This window comes from Spermophilus citellus (assembly GCF_964194105.1).
Source record: "Spermophilus citellus genome assembly, chromosome: 6".
Taxonomy (NCBI): Eukaryota; Metazoa; Chordata; class Mammalia; order Rodentia; family Sciuridae; genus Spermophilus; species Spermophilus citellus.
The window spans coordinates 149,353,963-149,375,295 of NC_138187.1; the positions used below are offsets into that span (position 1 = coordinate 149,353,963).

General features: G+C 33.9%; 1 protein-coding gene across 2 annotated transcripts in view; it reads left to right on the forward strand.

Annotated features, from left to right (window-relative positions):
- TRMT1L (tRNA methyltransferase 1L) overlaps positions 1-20,856 on the forward strand; it is a 28,776-nt gene extending 7,920 nt beyond the window's left edge. For both annotated transcript variants that reach the window (XM_081299036.1, XM_081299037.1), the window contains 13 exons: positions 1,079-1,143; positions 2,405-2,534; positions 4,192-4,315; positions 4,790-4,869; positions 8,166-8,415; positions 8,769-8,981; positions 10,402-10,592; positions 14,200-14,278; positions 16,275-16,441; positions 17,577-17,636; positions 18,620-18,746; positions 18,854-19,125; positions 19,458-20,856. In XM_081299036.1, coding sequence (XP_081155162.1) covers positions 1,079-1,143; positions 2,405-2,534; positions 4,192-4,315; positions 4,790-4,869; positions 8,166-8,415; positions 8,769-8,981; positions 10,402-10,592; positions 14,200-14,278; positions 16,275-16,441; positions 17,577-17,636; positions 18,620-18,746; positions 18,854-19,106 — 1,739 coding nt within the window. In that variant the 3' untranslated portion in view covers positions 19,107-19,125; positions 19,458-20,856. The remainder of the gene's footprint in view (positions 1-1,078; positions 1,144-2,404; positions 2,535-4,191; positions 4,316-4,789; positions 4,870-8,165; positions 8,416-8,768; positions 8,982-10,401; positions 10,593-14,199; positions 14,279-16,274; positions 16,442-17,576; positions 17,637-18,619; positions 18,747-18,853; positions 19,126-19,457) is intronic.
- Positions 20,857-21,333: the final 477 nt, after the last annotated feature.

The window sequence follows — 21,333 nt, forward strand, 5'->3', positions numbered from 1 at the left end:
ATCTAAAAAACATTTTTTAAAAAATGGGCAAAGATTTAAATAGACATTTTCCAAAGACTTACAAATGAAAATATCCCAACATCACTAATTAGGAAAATGCAAATCAAAATACAAGATAACTACTTCACACCCATTAGAATGGCTACTCTCCAACATAAAATAAGAAGTGTTGGGCTGGGGATGTGGCTCAAGGGGTAGCGCGCTCGCCTGGCACGTGTGCGGCCCGGGTTCGATCCGCAGCACCACATACAAACAAAGATGTTGTGTTTGTGTTCGCAGAAAACTAAAAAAAAATAAATATTAAAACTTTAAAAAAAAAAAAAAAAGAAGTGTTAGCAAGGATGTAGAGAAATTGTAATCCTTGTGCTCAAAAATGTAACAGATGAATGTATAAAGAAAATGTGGTATATATACATAATGAAATATTAACTCAGCTTTAAATAAGAATGAAATTATGGCATTTGCAGGTAAATGGATGGAGCTGGAGACTATCATGCCAAGAGAAATAAGCCAATCTCAAAACACCAAAGTCTGAATGTTTTCTCTGATCTGCAGATGCTAATTCACAATAAGCTGGGGGTGGGAGTTACTTTGGATTAGGCAAGGGGAGTGAAGGGAGGGGAGGGGGTATGGAGGTAGGAGGGAGAGTAGAATGAATCAGACATTATTACCCTATGTGCATATATAATTACATGACTGGTATAATTCTATATCATGTACAACCAGAAGAATGACAGGTTATACTCCATATATGCATGATGTGTCAGAATACATTCTACTATCATGTATAACTAATTTGAACAAATTTAAAAAACATGAATCACTGCCTAGGAAAGCTTATGATGAAACAAGGACTGTAAAAAATATGATAAGGAAGGAAATGGAGAGGGGAAGCTGGGACTTCCCTTATCTCCAATCTTTAGGTGACAATCAAAACAGTGACCGTGGCTGTAAAGTAAAGGAATGCATTCATAAAACATCTGGACAAATCCACCTGCGCAGTAGGCTCTTACAATTTTTAGTGCTAATTGAATTTTTAATGAACAATGATATGACAGCCAGCCATTCTTCATTCTAGGTTATAGGATGTGCATCTGTCACTTACCCTGTCGACCAGTAAAACCAAATATTATTGGAGAACAGGTAATTGGACATTATTATTTTTGCTTTTAAATTTAATTTTTTAAAGAAAATACAGTTTTTATTTGCTTTAGAACTGTTTGATTTCAACCAAAAGGCCAAGAAGTAATTTCTGACTTATGTAAAATGCTCATGTTTAACAATATAGTTTAAAATTCTGCATGTGAGTGCTTTCAGATAATCATAATAGAAAAGATATGAGATTTATGAAAACATTTTTAATTAACTTTTCATTTTATGTTTTTTAATTTCAGTTAGGTAAATTGCTCTTGTGTTAAAAATGAAAATTAAATCATTTACCAATTTTGGAATGGAGAATTTACAGAGTAATTTTTGTCTTTTAAAATAAATTTTGATCATGGAGCACGAGCTTCAAATTTCTGTGAATTAGTAAATAACTTATTATGTTTCAATTTTATATTCACTCTCCCCATGTTCTTTGAACTTTTAAGTTTGACAGAATCAACAAACTTTCTGAAATCTTAAAAGTTTTAACCAAAAAAAGCTAATAATATTCAGAATTTACCATTCCTAATTATTTTTTCTACATTTCACTATCTGTGCCCTCAAAGTTATTTACATCTGCATGGTGATAATGTTCTATAATGGTATGATTTTACACATCTCAAATCCACATTCAGTGATGTTGCATTTGTATATTGAAATCTGTCACAATTATGGCTTGAAATTGGCCATGGTACAGTATACCATAGAAATTGGCAAACACTAAAGTCAGGGCTTTATTTTCTTGAAGAGTCAGTTAAACATTTACCAGCATACATCTGCTAGCATTTGTAAGTGCAGTTTATAGAAAATACCATAGAGTTATTTCCTGAATAGAATAAATGTGGAAAACTAGGAAATTAAATTTAGTAAGGAGCTGGGTGAGCACTGTGGCTCACGCCTATAATCCCAGCAGCTTGGGAGTCTGAGGCAAGAGGATCGAAGGTTCAAAGCCAGCCTCAGCAACTTAGCAAGATTATAAGCAACCTACTTGAGACCCTGTTTCAAAAAGTAAAAGGACTGGGGATGTGGCTCAGTGGTTAAGCACCCCTGGATTCCATTCCTGGAACACCTCAAACACCACCTCCTACTCCCCACCCGCAAAAAGAGAAAGTAAATTCTGTAAGGAAGTTAGGATTCTCTAACAGTCATATGGCAAAATGATCATTATCTTCTATGCTATTTAACCCAAGACACTAACGTATTTGCTTTAAACTTCTGTTTAATTGTCTTAGTAACTCATTCAAATTCTGTTTGATAGATATTCAGTAAAATGGGAGCCCATTATCATTGTATCATTTGTTCAGCAACAATCACCAGAAGGACTGATATGCTAGGACACGTTAGGCGCCATGTGAATAAAGGAGAGACTAAGTCCAGGTATATTGCTGGTAAGTTAAGCATCTCATTAACATATTAACATGTATATTTTTAAATAATGGTCCTGTTATTTTTTTTTCCCCCAGAACTTAGGCAGATAAAATACACTGATTTAGTGAAAAAATTTAGTTGACTACCAATCCTTTATTTCACATTTTGTTTTCTTTCTGTAAGGTTTCCAGTAACATTCAGCTGTTCTCAACAGATAAATTTAATTAATGATGTAAAAAAAATGCAAGTGACCCTCAAGTAAATAATTAAATGTTATAAAATTATGGGGGTTTTTTTCTTTCTTTTTTTTTAATATATATTTTTTAGCTGTAGTTGGACACAATACCCTTATTTTATTTATTTTTATATGGTGCCGAGGCTCGAACCCAGGGCCTTGCACATGCTACATGAGCACTCTATTGCTGAGCCACAACCCCAGCCCTAAAATTATATTTCTGATAACAAATTTTATATAAATATATAAAACTTGTTATGCTTAATTTGGAAAACTGGGAAAAGGATGCAGAGTGTAATAAAAACCTTTTTCCTAACTGATACAGAATCATCTATAGCTTGTCAGCCTTTCTCATAAAGGATCTCATTTCTTCCCCCTCCCCACATTATGTGTCTTATTTCTTGATATTTAAAACATGCACAAATGTACACATCAGTATATCATTTGAGTTTATACCCAAAGGATTCTAATGTTGGGCTGGGGATGTGACTCAAGCGGTAGCGCGCTCGCCTGGCATGCGTTCGGCCCAGGTTCGATCCTCAGCACCACATACAGACAAATATGTTGTGTCCGCTGATAACTAAAAAATAAATATTAAAATTCTCTCTCTCTTTAAAAAAAATTATTAAAAATATTTTTTAAAAAGGATTCTAATGTATATTAAATGTAGAATCATTTTTTCATTACTTGGTAGCCATTTGAACATAATTTGTATTTAAAAAATATTATGAGAAACTTAGAGTCTAAAGTCCAGTATGCTCTGGAAACACAATGATTCCTTTTTTTTTTTTTTTTTTTCCGTATCAGGGATTGAACCTAGAGGTACTTAACTACTGAGCCACATCCCCAGCCTTTTTTTGTATTTTGTTTATTAGAGACAGGATCTCGTTGAATTGCTTAGGGCCTTCTAAATTGCTGAGGCTATCTTTGAATTCTCTATCTTCCTGCCTCAGCCTCCCCTGGGATTACAGGTTTGTGCCACCACACCTGGTTCCTAGGAAACAGTGAATCTTACTTAGCTATACTGGCTGGTAGAATGCAACCATACAGAGATGCTCATACTCATTTTTTTCTAACAATTAGACCATCATAAAACATATTTAGCAGCCGTATACAAACAGTGTTATTTGCTGAATCGTAAAGGTATTTTAGGATTTCATGCTATCTTAAAATGATTGTCCTTAGATATCATAGTACAGATATGTAGGTATGTTATGCAGTCAAGATTTTAAGTGAATACACTTTCTTTCATTCACCAGATACTTACCTGGGTGCAACATTTTTTTGGAGACAGTGATGAATAAATGAGTTTTTTTGGTTTTATTATTTACCCAACTGCTTACATTAACACAAAACAATATAGTTTTTTTTCAAATGTATGTTGTTTTAGACGTTTAGAATAACTTTGTATGTTCCTGAAATCTTTTTTTTTTCAATAATAGCTTCTACTGCTAAACCATGTACTGAAATTTTGAAAGAAACAGATACAGATGTACAAGTTTGTCCTAACTATTCTATACCTCAGAAAACAGATTCCTATTTTAATCCCAAAATGAAACTAAATCGGTAAGATGATTTTTTTTAAAGGGGTTATGGGCTATTTCAAATCATTACAGATATTTTTTTTTAACCTCTATGGTTCTAATGTATTAAACTTTAGGTGCAGACTACCAATGTATTTTTTTGTTTTATTTAGTGTGTGTGTGTGTATGGTTCTTTGTTTTGTTTTGTTTTTTTGTCAGAAAGTTAAATTGGCCTAATTTTATATAATTAATGAATAGGCTGCACTTTCATAGGCCAGTTTTATTAATAAGTAAATGAAGAAAGGCTTATTAGATAGAACTTAATTAAATTCATAATTTAATTTCTTAAGTGTTTTTATGCTATTAAAATGGGGATATATTTTATTGCTTCTCTTTTCAAAATAGTTTGTACAGTAACTAGAGGCCCCCTCCAATTCTTGCTTTTCTTAAATGAAATAAAATCTACAATAATGAAGCTATAATCTCATAAAATTACCTTTATATTACTTTCTTCTAGACAGCTGATATTCTGCACATTGGCTGCTTTGGCTGAGGAACGAAAACCTCTGGAATGTCTAGATGCCTTTGGAGCGACTGGTAAGGAAGGAAGTATTTTTGGAATCCCATTTTCTTTCTCAATTTTTTACAGTGTCTTTTTCTAGAAAATATATATAGTTTTTATTTTTTTTTTTTTTAGTTATAGATGGACACAATACCTTTATTTTACTTTCTTTTATTTTGTACTCGGGATTGAACTTAGGGGCACTCTACCACTGAAGCACATCCCCTATCCTATTTCGTATTTTATTTAGAGATAGGGTCTCCCTGAGTTGCTTTCTGCCTCACCATTGCTGAGGCTGGATTTGAATTCATGATCCTCCTGCCTCAGCCTCCTGAGTTGCTGGGATTACAGGCGTGCGCTGCCGCTCCCAGCTTTATTTATTTATTTTTTTATGTGGTGCTGAGGATTGAACCCAGTGCCTCACATGTGCTAGGCAAACTACAACCATAGTCCCTAGCAATGTTAAAAAAAAAAAAAAAGATCTGAGGGAAAAATGATTTTTATTCCTTTATTATGAAAATTTTTAAGTATATACAAAAGCAAAGAGTATAATTAATGACTCCCTGTGTGTCTTTTCACTCACTTCAAAAATAATCACCTCATACTGGGTCTTGTTTTATCTGTTTCCCCATACCCCACACCTCAGTTGCTCAATCCCCATTAATATGGAACAAACCATGGATGTGTCATTTCATGTAAATATTTAAGTTGGATGTCTAAAAGAGAATTTTTTAAAATAAATAAAACTATAATGCCATTATCATACCTAAAAAAATAAGAATAACTCTTTAATATCACCAGTTGTTTATATATGCCCAGTTTTGTTTTTAAAAGTTCAAATCAGAATCTAGATTATGTATTTTGTTTGCTGTTTAACTCTTATTAGAGTGTGTGTTAATTATATATGTCTAACTGTGTGTGTGTTAATTATTTCTTGATATAACGGGTCTTTTGACCTATATCGTTCTGACAGTCTAGATTTTGCTGATTGTATTGCTATGGTTCATATAACATTTTCCTTTCTCTCTTTCATTTTTGTAAATTGATGGTTTCAGAGCTGGGGAGATAACTCAGTTGATACAGTGCTTGCCTCGCATGCAAAAGGCCTGGTTTTTCAATCCCTAGCACCACAAAAAAAATAAAAAGAAATAAACTGATGGTTTGGTCAGATTCAGTTACAAATTATTTTTTCAAGAATGCTTATTTTCTATAATCAGGAAGCAACTGATGACTCTCTTTTTTTGTGTTGTAATAACCATTGTGTAGCTTTCAACTTTGAAAGTCATTCTTCTTCCCAAGAAATTTTTTTTTAAATATTTTTTTAGTTATACATGGGACACAATATTTTCATTTTGTTTATTTTTTTATATGGTGTTGAGGATCAAACCCAGTGCCTCACATGTGCAAAGCAAGAGCTCTGCCATTGAGTCACAACCCCAGCCCCCCAAGAGATTTTTTTTTTAAACATTTATTTCTTAGATGTAGATGGACACAACACAATGCCTTTATTTTTATGTGGTGCTGAGGATCGAACCCGGGTCCTGCCCATGCTAGGCGAGCACTCTAACGCTGAGTCACAATCCCAGCCCCCCCCCCAGAGATTTTTAACAATAGAGAAAAGATAAGGGAAACAGTAGATGGTTTCATAATAGCCACTTGTACCCAGTTCAAGTCTTTCTTTATAAAGAATATAGGATTATGCTCTTAGCAAGCATGAGGAATCCCTCCTTCCTATGCTCCTCTCCTTGGTGAAAAACAGTGATTAAAAGCATGGATTATAGAGCCAAACTGCCTGGGTTCAAGTCCCAGCTTCATTATGTACTAGTTGTATGACCACTGTAAATTGCTTATGTATAGAAGTGGAGTAGTGGAGGAGACAAAACCAGTATGCAACTTCTAGCAGTGAAGATTTAAGTAAATTAATATAGTTAAAGTCATTAGAACAATACCTGTTAAGTAGAAAATGCCATGAAAGCATTGAGGATCATCTTTATTATTACTACTGCTACTACCAACACCTTCATTGGTAATGTCTCCGTGCAAATAGGGTAAAAGTAATGAACTAACACTTCTGAGTCACCTAACTACGAAAATTGAATAATTTTTTGCTCCTCTTTTCCTCTCTACTCTCGTCAGATCAACTCAGCCACCACATCTCTTGATTTTTTTTTGGTACTATAACTCACTCCTTTTCCAAGTGTATTTTAGTTGTCTTTAATTAGTACCCTGGTTTATAATCTGTCTCTTCCCTCTAATTTATCTTCTGTATTACTGCGAAACAGCCATTCCTCTGAAGAACTACGTTAATGTTGTTACTTCTCAATCAAAAAAGTCATCTATCTATACTACTATAGTCCATACTTCTCAAATAGCAATTTAATATTCTTCATAATCTGATCCCAACCCACTATTCCAAATCTATGTTCCCGTGTTTTTCCTTACACGCCCTTTTTCTTTACTCTTGTTTTTAATCTGAAATTATTAAAGCTGATGTCTAAGATTTTTCTCAGCCTTTTCTTTTTAAAGTGTCTTCATAACCTTATATCTGGGTTTGTAGCTGCCATTTGCATATTTACCATGTAAATGAGGACACTAGAACTTATGAGAATATGTAAAGACCTTAATGCACAGTAGATAAGAACTTTTTCCATTTATGAGACACACACATGGAGAAAATGGTCACTATTTCTAATACATAGGGGCGTTCTAATCGAATTGGTTGTGTTTATGTCTGTTACTTATGACTAATCCTGTCAGTGTGCAAAGCCTGTGAGGAAGGAAATTCTTGGTCTAAATTCTTGATTATTTGCTTATATGTACAAGTTCTTTTGAACTCACAGTGATGATTTTGTGCAGTATTTGAAAATCGCTATTCTAGAAAAGTTATTTTTTATATTTTAGCATGTGAAGGTAAACTTCAGCAGGACAATGTCACCCTGCCCTTCTCCTTTCTAGCAGAGTATCCCCACAGTTGTTATTATTATATATTGAGTTTCTCTTTAAGATTTTGTTTGAAATTCTATTCCATTGTAAGAAAAAAAAAGTGATAATAACAACCAATTCTATAAAATAAAATTTTAAAAGTACATGGAACATTTATTTGAACAAGGTTCATAAAAAGTGTATTGTAAGAAGTATTAAAAATTTTAGGCAAATTTTTGTGTTAACTTCTTGAGAAAATTTTTAAGAAAGTAAAATAAGAATTGTTCATGAAAATACTAAGATTTTTGAAGGAATTTGATTTATATATAAAAATATATTCTTTTCATACTGTTTTTATTCTTTAGTTATTACAGTTTAAAAACTAGTTATCTTCTCCATTTTCCCTAAGGAATAATGGGATTACAGTGGGCAAAGCACCTTGGAAATGCAGTCAAAGTTACAATTAATGACTTGAATGAAAACTCTGTGACATTGATTCAGGAAAACTGCCATTTAAACAAATTGAAAGTGGTGGTAGACAGTAAGGAAAAGAAAGAGGGTGATGATATTCTTGAAGAAGGAGAAGAAAATCTCGGTAATATTAAGGTGACCAAAATGGATGCCAATGTACTGATGCATTTAAGATCTTTTGATTTCATGTAAGTGAAAAAGATTTGCTATGTCACTTGTTAAACTGACCTGGACATTTGGGTTGGGGGGAGGGGGGAGTTAAATTAATTTACTGTTGTTGTTTATTTAAATTAATACAGCTTTTTGCATTGGCTTAAAGTATGCGATAAGAAAACTTTCTAGCATTTTTAGCCTGATTTATGATTTATATTTCTGATCTATGATATAACTACTTTATTACTTATTTTAAAAACAGAACCATGTATTTGAAATAGATTGTAAAGTACTTTTGAATCATAGAATCTTATTAGAAATAATTACAGGGGTATGATTTTGGTTACTAATATGAGTTTAAATATGTCTATATTCTTTCTGATTTTAGACACCTAGACCCTTTTGGAACATCAGTAAACTATCTAGATTCTGCATTCAGAAATATAAGGAACCTTGGCATAGTATCAGTGACATCTACAGATATCAGTTCCTTGTATGCCAAGGCACAACACGTTGCCCGACGTCACTATGGATGTAACATTGTTCGAACTGAGTATTACAAGGAATTAGCAGCCAGAATTGTCGTAGCCGCAGTGGCGAGGTACCAGATTGCCAATTGTATACCTAATGTGTTTTCATAATGATTGAAAGAATACTACAAATGAATGCTTACATCATGTTTTGTTTTGTTTTTGTTTTTGTTTTTGTTTTGGTACCAGGGATTGAACACATTCCCAGCTCTTTTTACGTTGTATTTTGAGACAGGGTCTCATTAAGTTGCTCAGGGGCTTGATAAGTGCTGAGGCTGGTCTTGAACTCACGGTCCTCCTGCCTCAGCTTCTTAAGTCGCTGGGATTATAGGCATTATTTTTCAAAAAATGTGAAATAAAGATTCTGTATCCCATATCGCTAATCTGAATTTGTTTTATTGTGTTTTTAATCTTATATTCTGTTAAACCTTATTTAAAAGTTTATATCTAAAATATTTAGTTTACTCTCCAACATGTTATTAAATAATTAAAGTAGTTAAGAAAGAAAAGATATAAGTAAAAATTAATTTCATATCTATTTATCTCAACAATTAGGGTAGATAGGAGATAGTAACATGATATGGAAAACAAAAACTTCTTAGATTTAGAGAGGATTATTTGTTTTATATCCATTTCATCTTTATATAGTTTGACTAAACTGATGGCTTATAAACTTTATTCTACAAAATTATCTTACAAACTAAGAAGCTTCTCATCAGAAATAACCATTGAAATGGGGAAGAGTGTTTTGAGCACCTATTACTTGTAGAATATAATGCTAGAAGAACAAGAATATAATTGGAATTAGGAGTATAGATAATGAATGATTAGCCAGTTTACTAGCTCAAACACAAGTTCTACAGCATTTAGATGGAAATTCCTACCTCAATTTAAACACAGATTAATAGACCTTTGGGGTTATCACTAATTAACTCAAAAATCCTATGCACGTTTTTGTGCTACCTATAACTTACTGCACATACTTAAAACTGTTTATAATAAATTCAGAAATGGTTTACCTGGTAGAACGTAATCCAATCCAAAAAAAATCTGTGATTAATGGTAGAAAGGACTTTTAGTATTCATTGTTCTCTAAATATTCAGCAGTTAGCATACTATCATGCCTATAATCAGTACTCAGTAAACGTACCTAAATATATATTATTTGGAAGAAGCTTTTATAGGAAAAAACCAATGTTAAGGACGAGAAACAAAGTGACTCTGAAAACCAGAATATATAGTCCTACGGAGAGGCTATCATAAGGGAAAATGCCAAGACCAAAGACCCTGCTGGGCGTTCTTTATCCATGTATTTCTATTTGTGTAAAGTTCTAGTAATAATCTTTTAAAAGCATTACTACTAGACATTGAATTTTTCTTTATTTACCATAACCCATCCATAGTTTACTGTTCACATTAGTATTGTCATTATAATGCCAAATAAAAGAAAATAATAATCACCCAAAAATAACTTCAAAATATTTTTAATAGAGCTGCGGCCCGATGCAACAAAGGCATAGAAGTACTATTTGCAGTGGCTCTGGAACATTTTGTTTTGGTGGTGGTGAGAGTTTTGAGGGGGCCTACCTCAGCAGATGAAACAGCCAAGAAGATTCAGTACCTAATCCATTGTCAGTGGTGTGAAGAAAGAATTTTTCAGAAGGATGGTAATATGGTAGAAGGTAAGTTCAATTTCATCTTAACTGTATATTAAGTTTAATTTATAATCTGTAAGCCTCCAATGAAAAGCTTATTACATCCCTAATTATACATATTGTTGTCCTTTGATTTTAAAGATTACAGTGCTAACTTTGTTATTTACTATACTGGATTTACTTTGATCAACACACAAGACATTCGAGTGAGTTTATTAAAGTTATTTTCTCATGCTGTACAGTTTTTGTTCTATAGCCCTGCCCTTTATTGAAACATCTAGAAATAACTTAGTTTCCACTGTCAACTAATTTTAGGAACATAAGTCAGATTACCTTTGTCTAGGCTGATACAAATCATTAATTTTATAAAAATAATTATCATGTTCTGGCTGAATATTAAAGCTACCAGTTTAAAAATCCATTCAGTAAACATTTATTGAGTTTCTACTATATGCCAGGCCTGAGGATACAAGAGAAAAGCTAAACTGTGGCTCATGCCCTCAGAAAGAGCTATTTTTCTATTTACTTTACTGGACATAGAAATAATAGTTTTGCCCATTATTTTTGGTTAAGTTCTTGGTTTGCTGGGTTTTGTTTGCTTGCATTTTGTAGTACTGGGGATTGAACCCATGGCCTTGTTCACAAGTTCAAGGCCAGCCCCGGCAACTTAGCAAGACCCTGACTTGAAATAAAAAGGGCTGGAGATGTATCTCAGAGGTAGAGCACCCCTAGGTTCAAGCCTTACACGGCCTTGTATTCCCTCTCTGTGCATATACTAGGCAAACATTCTGCCACTGAGCTACATCCTCACCCCTTTTTATTTTGTTTGGAGACAGGCCCATGCTAAGTTGCCTGGACTGCCCTTGAGAAGTTTTGGGTATTTTTTTTTTTTTTTAAGAGAGAGAGAGAGAGAGAGAGAGAGAGAATTTTTAATATTTATTTTTTAGTTCTCGGCGGACACAACATCTTTGTTGGTATGTGGTGCTGAGGATCGAACCCGGGCCGCACGCATGCCAGGCGAGCGCGCTACCGCTTGAGCCACATCCCCAGCCCCAGTTTTGGGTATTTTTAAATATGAATTCTTGAGAACTCTTTATATATTAGAGTTTAGCTCTTATTACATGAGTTACAAATTTTTTTTCTCATCTCATCACTTGGGTTTGCATCTTTTTTGATTAATACAGGAGTGTTTTGTTGTTGCTATTATAAAGTTAGTCATATGTATTCTAGATTTTTTGTCTGTCAATAGACCTTTCATATTCCTAAGTGGTTCAAGGTAGGTTATATTTTATTAAATAAATAGTCCATTTTTTTCTTAACTGATTTGAGAATATCTTCTTATACCAACTTCCACATGTATTTGAGTTTGTTCCTGGATTTTCTACTTTGTTTCAGTGATTGGATACCTATACACATACCCCTACCACCATATTTATTGGTTTTTTTTAGAGTTTTTTTGAGACAGGGTCTCACTGTGTTGCCCAGGCTGATCTTGAACTCCTGGACTCAAGTTATCACCCTATTTCAGTCTCCTGAATAGCTGGGATTACAGGCACACACCACCACCAATGGCTGCCATGCCATTTTGATTACAGAGGATTTTTAGCATTATTTATGTCTGTTACAGCAATGCTTCCTCAAAATTGTGTGTTTTCAGAGAGTTTCTGGTATTAGATCAATATCTATCTATCTATCTCTATCGCTCTGTCTCTCTCTCTCATTTCACTGAGACAGGAGAATCACAAGTTCAAGGCCAGCTCCGGCAACTTAGCAAGACCCTGACTCGAAATAAAAAGGGCTGGAGATGTATCTCAGAGGTAGAGCACCCCTAGGTTCAAGCCTTACCACCACCACCACCACCACCACCACCACACACACACACACACACACACACACACACAATCTCTCTCTCTCTCTCTCTCTCTCTCTCTCTCTCTCTCTCTCTCTCTCTCTCTCAGTAAATAAACCAGTATTTTTTTTAATCACATTAATTAGGGAAAATAGATACTATGATTTTGAAATTTCCTCCAAGCATAGAATATTTTTCCTTTCTTCCTTTATGATAGTGATAATGGAGGGCATCGTGTCACATTCCTTATCTTAGTATATTTTTAAAAAGGTTTAATGACTATACATTACGCCATTAATTGCACTGAATAACAATAATATTATAAGAAGTTATGGACCTGTGTTTCTACCAGAAGGATTATTCCTAGGTTCTGGATGTATCTAGGATTTACTGACTGAATCAGGCTGTTCCAAGAAAGTGAATGCTTAATCCAGAAATGGTCTGGTGTTAGGGATGGTTAATTAGAGAGTTTCCCATTCATTTATTTGGAGGTGAGAGCGACTAGGGATTGAACCCAGGGGCTCTCTACCACAAAGCTACAAACCCCAGCACTTTTTATTTTATGTTTTGACTAGGGTCTCAGTAAGTAGTCCAAACTAGCCTCAAACTTGCCATTATCCTGCCTCAGCCTCCTGAGTCACTGGGATTACAGACATGATCCACATGTGGAGGCGAGTTTCTAGTTTAAAATGACTGCTTTGCATCTTTTCTCTCTTTCCTGCTTCTTCCCTCTCTGTGTTCTCTTTCCTTTCCCCTCCCTCCCTCCCTCTCTCCCCCTCTCTCCATTTCCCTCTCCCCGCCCCCCAAAAAGAAACAAAACACAATAATGAAATAAAATAACTGTTCCAGTGGCTGGTGATGTAGCTCAGTTGTAGGCCACTTGCCTGGCACACAAGAGGCCCTGGGTTTAATTCCTAGCACTGCCCCCCCCAAAAAAAAAAAAAAAGTTGAAATTATAACATTGGGCATTTAGAGAATTTAAAAATCCCCTAATAGAATGTTGCTCCATTTTGGAAGCTTAAGAACAGTGCTAATACCACCCCAGTTTTCCTTATCAGCCTCTAATTGTTCTTCAACATGAATTAGATTTTTCTGGTCTACATTTTGGGTACTGGATATATATGAAGCCTATTATAATAGAAATAGAGTAAACTTATTTTCTTCCCAGTTAAACTTATGAAAAATGCCTATATTTTTGATTGAGATGTTGATTATGTGGGTATATGCATTTGTTAGAACTCATCTACCTTTTCACATAAAATGAGTATAGTTTTATTACACATAACTTATACCCCAATAAACTAATAATATGAAAATCCTGTGAAATTGAAGATTTAGTTCTCCTTTTTTAAAAAGTTTCTTCATGTTCTTCTGTGTTTTAATTCTTTTAATTAATTAATTTATTTGTTCCAATTTGTTATGACTTTCTCCATAACATTATTTCATATAGTAACTAAAAGCTACTTTCAGCTATGTCTCAATTAAAATAACCACTTAACTTGGTTTTCCACAACCTCTTAAGCTTTAATCCTCTTAAATCTGTATGATTGTAATTTTAATAGTACCTTCAGAGAATTATAAGGATTAAGTTTTTAAAATACATATAAAAATACCTAGCATAATACCTGGCATATGGTAGATCCTCAATATATAGTAACTATAAATTATTATTAATATAACAATTACTACTATTTGCATTAGTCATTTCTCCTTTGATTTCTCTCTCTCTCTCTCTCTCTCTCTGTCTCTCTCTCTTCTCTCTTTTTTTATTTTTATTTTTAATAGAAAACCCATATAGACAGCTACCCTGTAACTGTCATGGAAGCATGCCTGGAAAGACAGCAATAGAACTTGGACCTCTGTGGTATGTGCCTGCCTAAGCATCACATATTCAGAATTGCTTTATGTATTGATTTGCTGATTGTCAACTTTTGATTATGTGGTAAAGGGCAAGCAAATTCAAATTTAATTTTTATTATTTTTTTAATTTTTTAGTTGTTGATGGACTTTTTTTAACTGCTAATAATCGACCCCAGTGCCTCATACATGCGAAGCAAGCACTCTGCCGCTGAACCACAAACCCAGCCCTAGATTGAATTTTTAAGTCTAGGCAAATAATCATGACTTCTCTCCCCTATGAACTTAAGGTTCATTTGTTTCCATTGTTCTCCTTAGTTTGTGACAACACTAAGAAGGAGAAGCTTAGATTTTCTACAAACTAGACAATTCATTCTGAATAGTTAGAAGGAAGCTTTTTAAAACTAATCATTAAAAATCTAGGGTATGATTGTAAAATGATCACAATAACTTTTTACAAAAAAAATTAACTAATACAAAAGGTCTTAAAGGAATTAGTTTTTAGTGAGAAAACTATAAAATGTCTGCCTTTGTCTTGGGTCAAGCCGTTTGGATAGGATAAAGCTTCAGATATTTAATGTATTGTGGTTTTTTTTTAATCATTGATAACAAATTACTGTGTTTTTAAAGCCTTAAATTGTGTTTAATTAGAATCTGTATCATAAGTTTTTTTGTTACTAGAGATTTTTATAGAAATAGGAAACTGCTAACAACATTGTGACATGAACTATTACATATTTCTTCTTTGCTATTTTTACAAGATCAAGGCTTAGCCATCTACTAAACCTAAAAAATTGGCACAAATGGTAAATATGTTTGTGATGATACCTTCCAGCACTCTCTCACCTCTATCATGTGCAATTGAGTGATCCTACTCACGGATCTCAGAACTGCAGAAATTAAGAATAACAGATGGCTGGGTTCAGAAGGAAGATGTTCTAGCCCAGATCCCTCATTTTACAGATGAGGAAATTATAACACAACGTTTTTAATGCTGCTAAAACTTATCCTAAAAAATAGTTATTTGCATAATCAGGGTCAGAAATTTAGGTGTTTTGTCTCCTAAGATTGAGTTCTAACACATGCCTTATGATTTCCTCACTCAAAACTATTGATCTGCTTTACTCTCATCCGGAATACGTCCCTTCTCTCTCCCACCCCCTATTCAAATTGTACTTCCCTTTTGAAGTCTCTCCTTAGTGCTTCAACCCAAAATAATCTCTAAATTCCTTTTTGCCTAGCTTATATTGGTCATTCATTTGACACTTTAAAATCATATATAGTAATAATGGCTACATTGATTGAGGATATACTTTATACTAGGCATTGTACATATGCCACCTGACTTAATTCCCATAACAAGTTTGTGAGAACATTTATTTTCCATTGCATGATAAAGAATACAAAACTCAAAAGCAGTATTACATAGCTAGTAACTGCTGAAGCTGGGCTTGGTAACCAGGTTTATCTAACTTAGAATTTCATATTTTGTCAGTTATACCCGTGATTCTCAATGTGAAGCATACTACATTAACTCCTGGGCCATTTTTAAACCATATCACCACTACCACATATAATTTTTATATTTCTTCCCACCTATTACCATATATAAACAAGATTTAAGATTTACTGATGAGAATGTGCATTGTAAATACCTCTGCAATATATTGTTTCTGTCCAAATTTTGTCTACATTTATAGGCTTTTATAGGGTCAGCATCGTATTCTGCTATATTCTCTACACATACCCAAGTATCATAGTACTGTACAACTAATGAAAACTGTAAATTCTTATTGATTTAATGTGAATGCAGTTTTCTTGGCTAATCCTACTAGTTTAGAGAACTGATTTAATAATAGCATTGGAAAAATAGAAAATAAAGAATATTAAAGATCAAAAATTCTTTTTGAATTCCTATTTTTTATATATTATAGAGACTTATTTTTTGAAAGAAAGTAAATATTTCTTAAACCCAGTGCTCTATATATTCATTTCTTTTTCAGGTCAAGTTCCCTTTTCAATACTGGATTCCTCAAAAGGATGTTGTTTGAATCTCTTCACCATGGTTTGGATGAAATTCAGACTCTAATAAAGACGTTAATCTTTGAATCAGAATGTACTCCTCAAAGTCAATTTTCAGTTCATGCATCTTCAAATCCTAACAAGCAAGGTGAATAATTGAACACTAAAGATAATTTGTTACCATTTCATTTGTTTTTTTTGAGGAGGGGTGGGCTAGGGATATAGCTCAGTTGGTAGATGTAGCTGGGTTCAATCCCCAGCACCACAAAAATGTTTGTTTGGGGGCGGGGGTTGTTTGTTTTTGTGTGTGTGTATATGTGTGTGTGGTTTTTTGTTTGTTGTGCTGAGGAGCAAACCTAGGACCCCACACATAACCAGGCAGGTGCTTTACCACTGAACCAATATCCGTAGCTCCCATTTTCCTTAAAATACATAGTTTTCTTCACATTTATTCTTAGGGTCCTGAAATGAATATGATTTAATTAAAGTAATCTCCCTTTTGTTTTTAATTTTATTTGATTAAAATAAATAAGAAAACTTAGATATAAATTTTATTACCCTATATGTACTTTCTAGAAAGAACCCTTAGGTAATTCTAGGAATGGTATGGCCACAAATGTTAGTACTATCCATTGAGACATAGAAGGTACTTATCACTCAGTAAAGTTACTTTTTTTCTTCTCAATATAAATAGACTTCTGTAGTCATAGCTGGCTGTTGATATTAGAGTGGGTCTACTAAATATACTACCTTATAAGCCGTGAAAAGAGGTTGCTATTATAGAACGTTAAAATATGTCATTCTTACAACCTATTTTGGCCACAGAGACTCCTATATAATCATTATATAAATCCTATGTAAAACCCACTGTAGATGATCAAGTGTGGTGGTGCACACCTGTAATCCCAGCAACTCTGGAGACTTAAGATAGGAAGATCACACAAGTTCGAGACCAGCCTTAGCAATTTAGCAAGACCCTAAGCAACCTAGTGAAATCCTGATTCAAAAAATAAAATAGGCTGGGAGTGTAACTCAGTGGTAAAGCACCCCTGCATTCAATCTCCAATACCAAAAAAATATAGAAGGGCTACAGTGTAGCTCAGTGGTACAGTATTTTCCTAGCATACACAAATTCTTAGGTTGAATCCCTAGTAACACACACACACACACACACACACACACACATCCCAAAGATGGAATTTGGTATAAATTTTTATTTAAACTTTGAATTGTTGTTTAATGTCATCTGTAAAATACTGTTTTCTCATTTTTTTTTGTTTTAGAAGAAAATGGTGTATTTATTAAAACTACAGATGATGTCACAACAGATTACATTGCACAAGGTATGTATGTAAGTACACATGTATGAATCCATGCAGAAAGGAATATAGCAGAGGTGGAAAGAGAAATTGCATTGGTGGCTGAGTGCCGTAGGCATATACCTGTCCCAGCAACTCTGGAGGTTGAGGCAGGAGGACAGGAAGATTGCAGTTTGAGGCCAGGCTAGGCAATTTAGCAAGACCTTGTCTCAAAATAAAAAAAGGGCTGGGGATGTAGCTCAATGAGGACATAGAGAACCCCTGGGTTCAATTCCTAGTACTGGGGAAAAAAGTTTTTTTTTACCATATAATGCTGACAACAAAACTATAGTAAAACTTATTTTAATCAGCATTAATACAATTCCAAATTTCAAAAGGTATTTTTTTCACATCTTTAATAATGTGGTGATCCCTTCAGGAAAACTAGAGAATTAAGTTATAGAAGATAAAGTTATAGCATTCGGATTAAACTTTATTCTAATACTTTAAAAATTGCTCATGAATATTTGATTTATGGCAATTCCATTTGATTAACCAGAAGACCCTACTTTCTAGCCATAAGCATTTATTATATGGCCTTTCTCTTATTTTGGGATGTGTGTATACTTTAAAATACAGTTGTATAGGGTCTCATTATACAACTCTAAGTTGCTTAGGGTCCTAAGTAAGTTACATGAGTAACAATTAAAATACCTAGAAGGGCTGGGGATATAGCTCAGTTGGTAGAGTGCTTGCCTCATGTGTACAAGGCCCTGGGTTCAAATCCCCAGCACCAAAAAATATATATGTATAAAATACCTATGGGGGTGGAGATGTGGCTCAAAGCTGTAGCACTCTCGCCTGGCACTCACAGGGCGCTAGGTTCGATCCTCAGCACCACATAAAAATAAAGATATTGTGTCCACCTAAAACTAAAAAATAAATATGAAAAAAAAATTTTTTTAAATAAAATAAAATATCTAGAATAAATTATCTTTTTAAGAGAATGCTAACTGTGTGTATTTCAGGAAAGAGAAGAAGTAATGAGATAATTACAAATTTAGCCAAGAAGCAGAAGACTGATGTCAGTACTGAACATCCTCCCTTTTATTATAACATCCACAGACACAGCATTAAAGGAATGAACATGCCCAAGTAAGACAGCCAGTGAATGGCAAAGTGTATATATCATATTTTAATAACATTGAGATCTAAATAAAAATACAAAAACCTAATTATCTTTTTTCTTTTCCTTATTGCAGGTTGAAAAAGTTTTTGTGCTATCTTTCTCAAGCAGGCTTTCGAGTCAGCCGAACTCACTTTGACCCAATGGGTGTTCGTACAGATGCACCTCTGATGCAGTTTAAATCTATTCTTTTAAAATATAGCACCCCCACTTACACTGGAGGACAGTCAGAAGGCAATGTCCAATCAGCATCTGAAGATACAGTAGCTGATAGGGTTGAAATGTCAGTGAATGACAAAGCAGAAGCAAGTGGCTGTAGAAGATGGTAACTGTAGAGTTTATTCTCAGGTGTCTATATAAATGATCTAACATTTCTCTATACCAACTGTAGTTCTTTTCTATTCTTTCAATTCAGTGGTATAAAAATAAAAAACAGTGCTGCTTTCCTTAAGAAAATTAGCAGTTTCTAACTTAGCTGGTTTGGGAGCCTTGCTTTTCAAGTTTTTCTTATTTTAAAGAAAATTTAAAATTTTAATGGAAACATTTTATATAAAGCCAAGTTTCTGACTGAGGATCACCCTACTGTTTAATAATATAGAAAGGTTTACATACCTAGTATTGGGAATTTATGTACATTGTAGAAGCTGTCCTTTACTTTTTTTTTTTTTTTTTTTTTCCAGTGCTGAGGCTCAAACCCAGAGCCCCAAACAGACATTCTACTACTGAGAAACACCACAGCTCCTTCCCCCTACTCCACCCCCGCAAGAGAAAGGGTCTTGCTGTGTTGCCCAGGCTGGATGTGGACCCCTGGGCTCAAGTGATCCTCCTGCCTCAGTCTCCTGAGTAGCTGGGACTACCACCATGCCTGGCTTATCCTTTACTATTCTTAATCACATCTCTGCTTAAACTGATTATCATGTTTATGTTTTTCCACATATCGTATACAAAATGAAGCTGAAACCTTTTACATACTAAGACAATCCTAAATAAAATAGGAGGTTCTCATATATTTCATGAATACAAAACTAAAATATTTTCCGATTTTTAAGAAATCATACTTCTGTACACACTCATCTTTTAAATTACTAGCTTTGGAGAAATTAAATACTTGCCTGAGAAAGAAATACATTTTCTTACAAGATATAATCTACATGACTCAACTTCAGAGAAAGATTTTTGTTAAAATAAATTGAGACCATTCTAACATATAAGTACCTAAATCCTAATGAGGAGAGATTTTGTTATAAATTAAACAAGTTGGGTGATCTCAAGTGCCTCAGTTAATGCATGTATACTATTCATTCACTTAGTTGTACTACCATTCAGAAATAAAACTCTTTTTTAGTTTTGGTGTTGTTTTTTTCAAGGGCATGTTTATGTGTACATTTTTCATAGAAGTAGCCCAGATTAACATAACTATAAACATTAGTTGGGAAAAAAATTTTGTTTCCATCAATATTCTATTTTTTTTTTTTTTTAAGGAGAGAGAGAGAATTTTTTTTTTTATTTATTTTTTAGTTTTCGGCGGACACAACATCTTTGTATGTGTTGCTGAGGATCGATCCCGGGCCGCACGCATGCCAGGCGAGCGTGCTACCGCTTGAGCCACATCCCCAGCCCCTCCATCAATATTCTTGCTTAATTTGAATATGAGATTTTAGATGAGCCTGGTGCAGAGGCACATACCTATAAATCCCAGCAATTTATGATGCTGCAGCAGGAGGATCACAAGTTCAAGCCCAAACTCAGCAACTTAATGAAAACCTGTATCAAGGTAAAAACAAAATAATAAAAGTAAAAAGGGCTGGGGATATATAGTTTAGTGGTAAAGCACCTCTGAATTTCGATGAAGAAAGAGTTTACAAAGTTTTTGTTTTAAGGATTTAATTAATATTTACCTGTAAGTATTTCTCAAGGGAAAGAACTGTTTGCAATCATTAAAATGAAGGTATTGGGGCAGTTACAACGGAAAGATTTAAAAATACTACATTAAAAAAAAAAAAGCTCTCCCATGCCATACAGAAAATCAGTTATGGTTGGGGCAGAGTCATCAGTGAAATAAAGGAAAATCTCTTTGTATATTTCCAAGAGAATGTCTTTTTTTCCTTTTCTCCAATTAATGTAGTCATACATTTCAGTAAACTTTTAAAAATAGGTGAAATATGACAGTTTTTTCAGTGTCTATAAAAAAAAACTTCACACCTTTTGCCACTTAAAATTGTAACTTATAGGGCTGGGGTTGTGGCTCAGAAGTAGAGCGCTCACCTAGCATACATGAGCCACTGGGTTCCATCCTCAGCACCACATAAAAATAAATAAAGGTATTGTGTCCACCTACAACTAAAAAATGTTAAAAAATATAACTTCCAAATGAACACAAAAATAAGTGTTATTGTTTCCTCCTTTTTTGTTTAATTAGAAGTAAAATTATTGTGCAGTGGCTTATACCTGTAATCCCAGCAGTTTAGGAGGATGACAAATTTGAGGCCCTTGGCTATTTAGCAAGACCTTGTCTCAAAATAAAAAAGGCTGGGAATGTAGCCCAGTAAGTGGTAA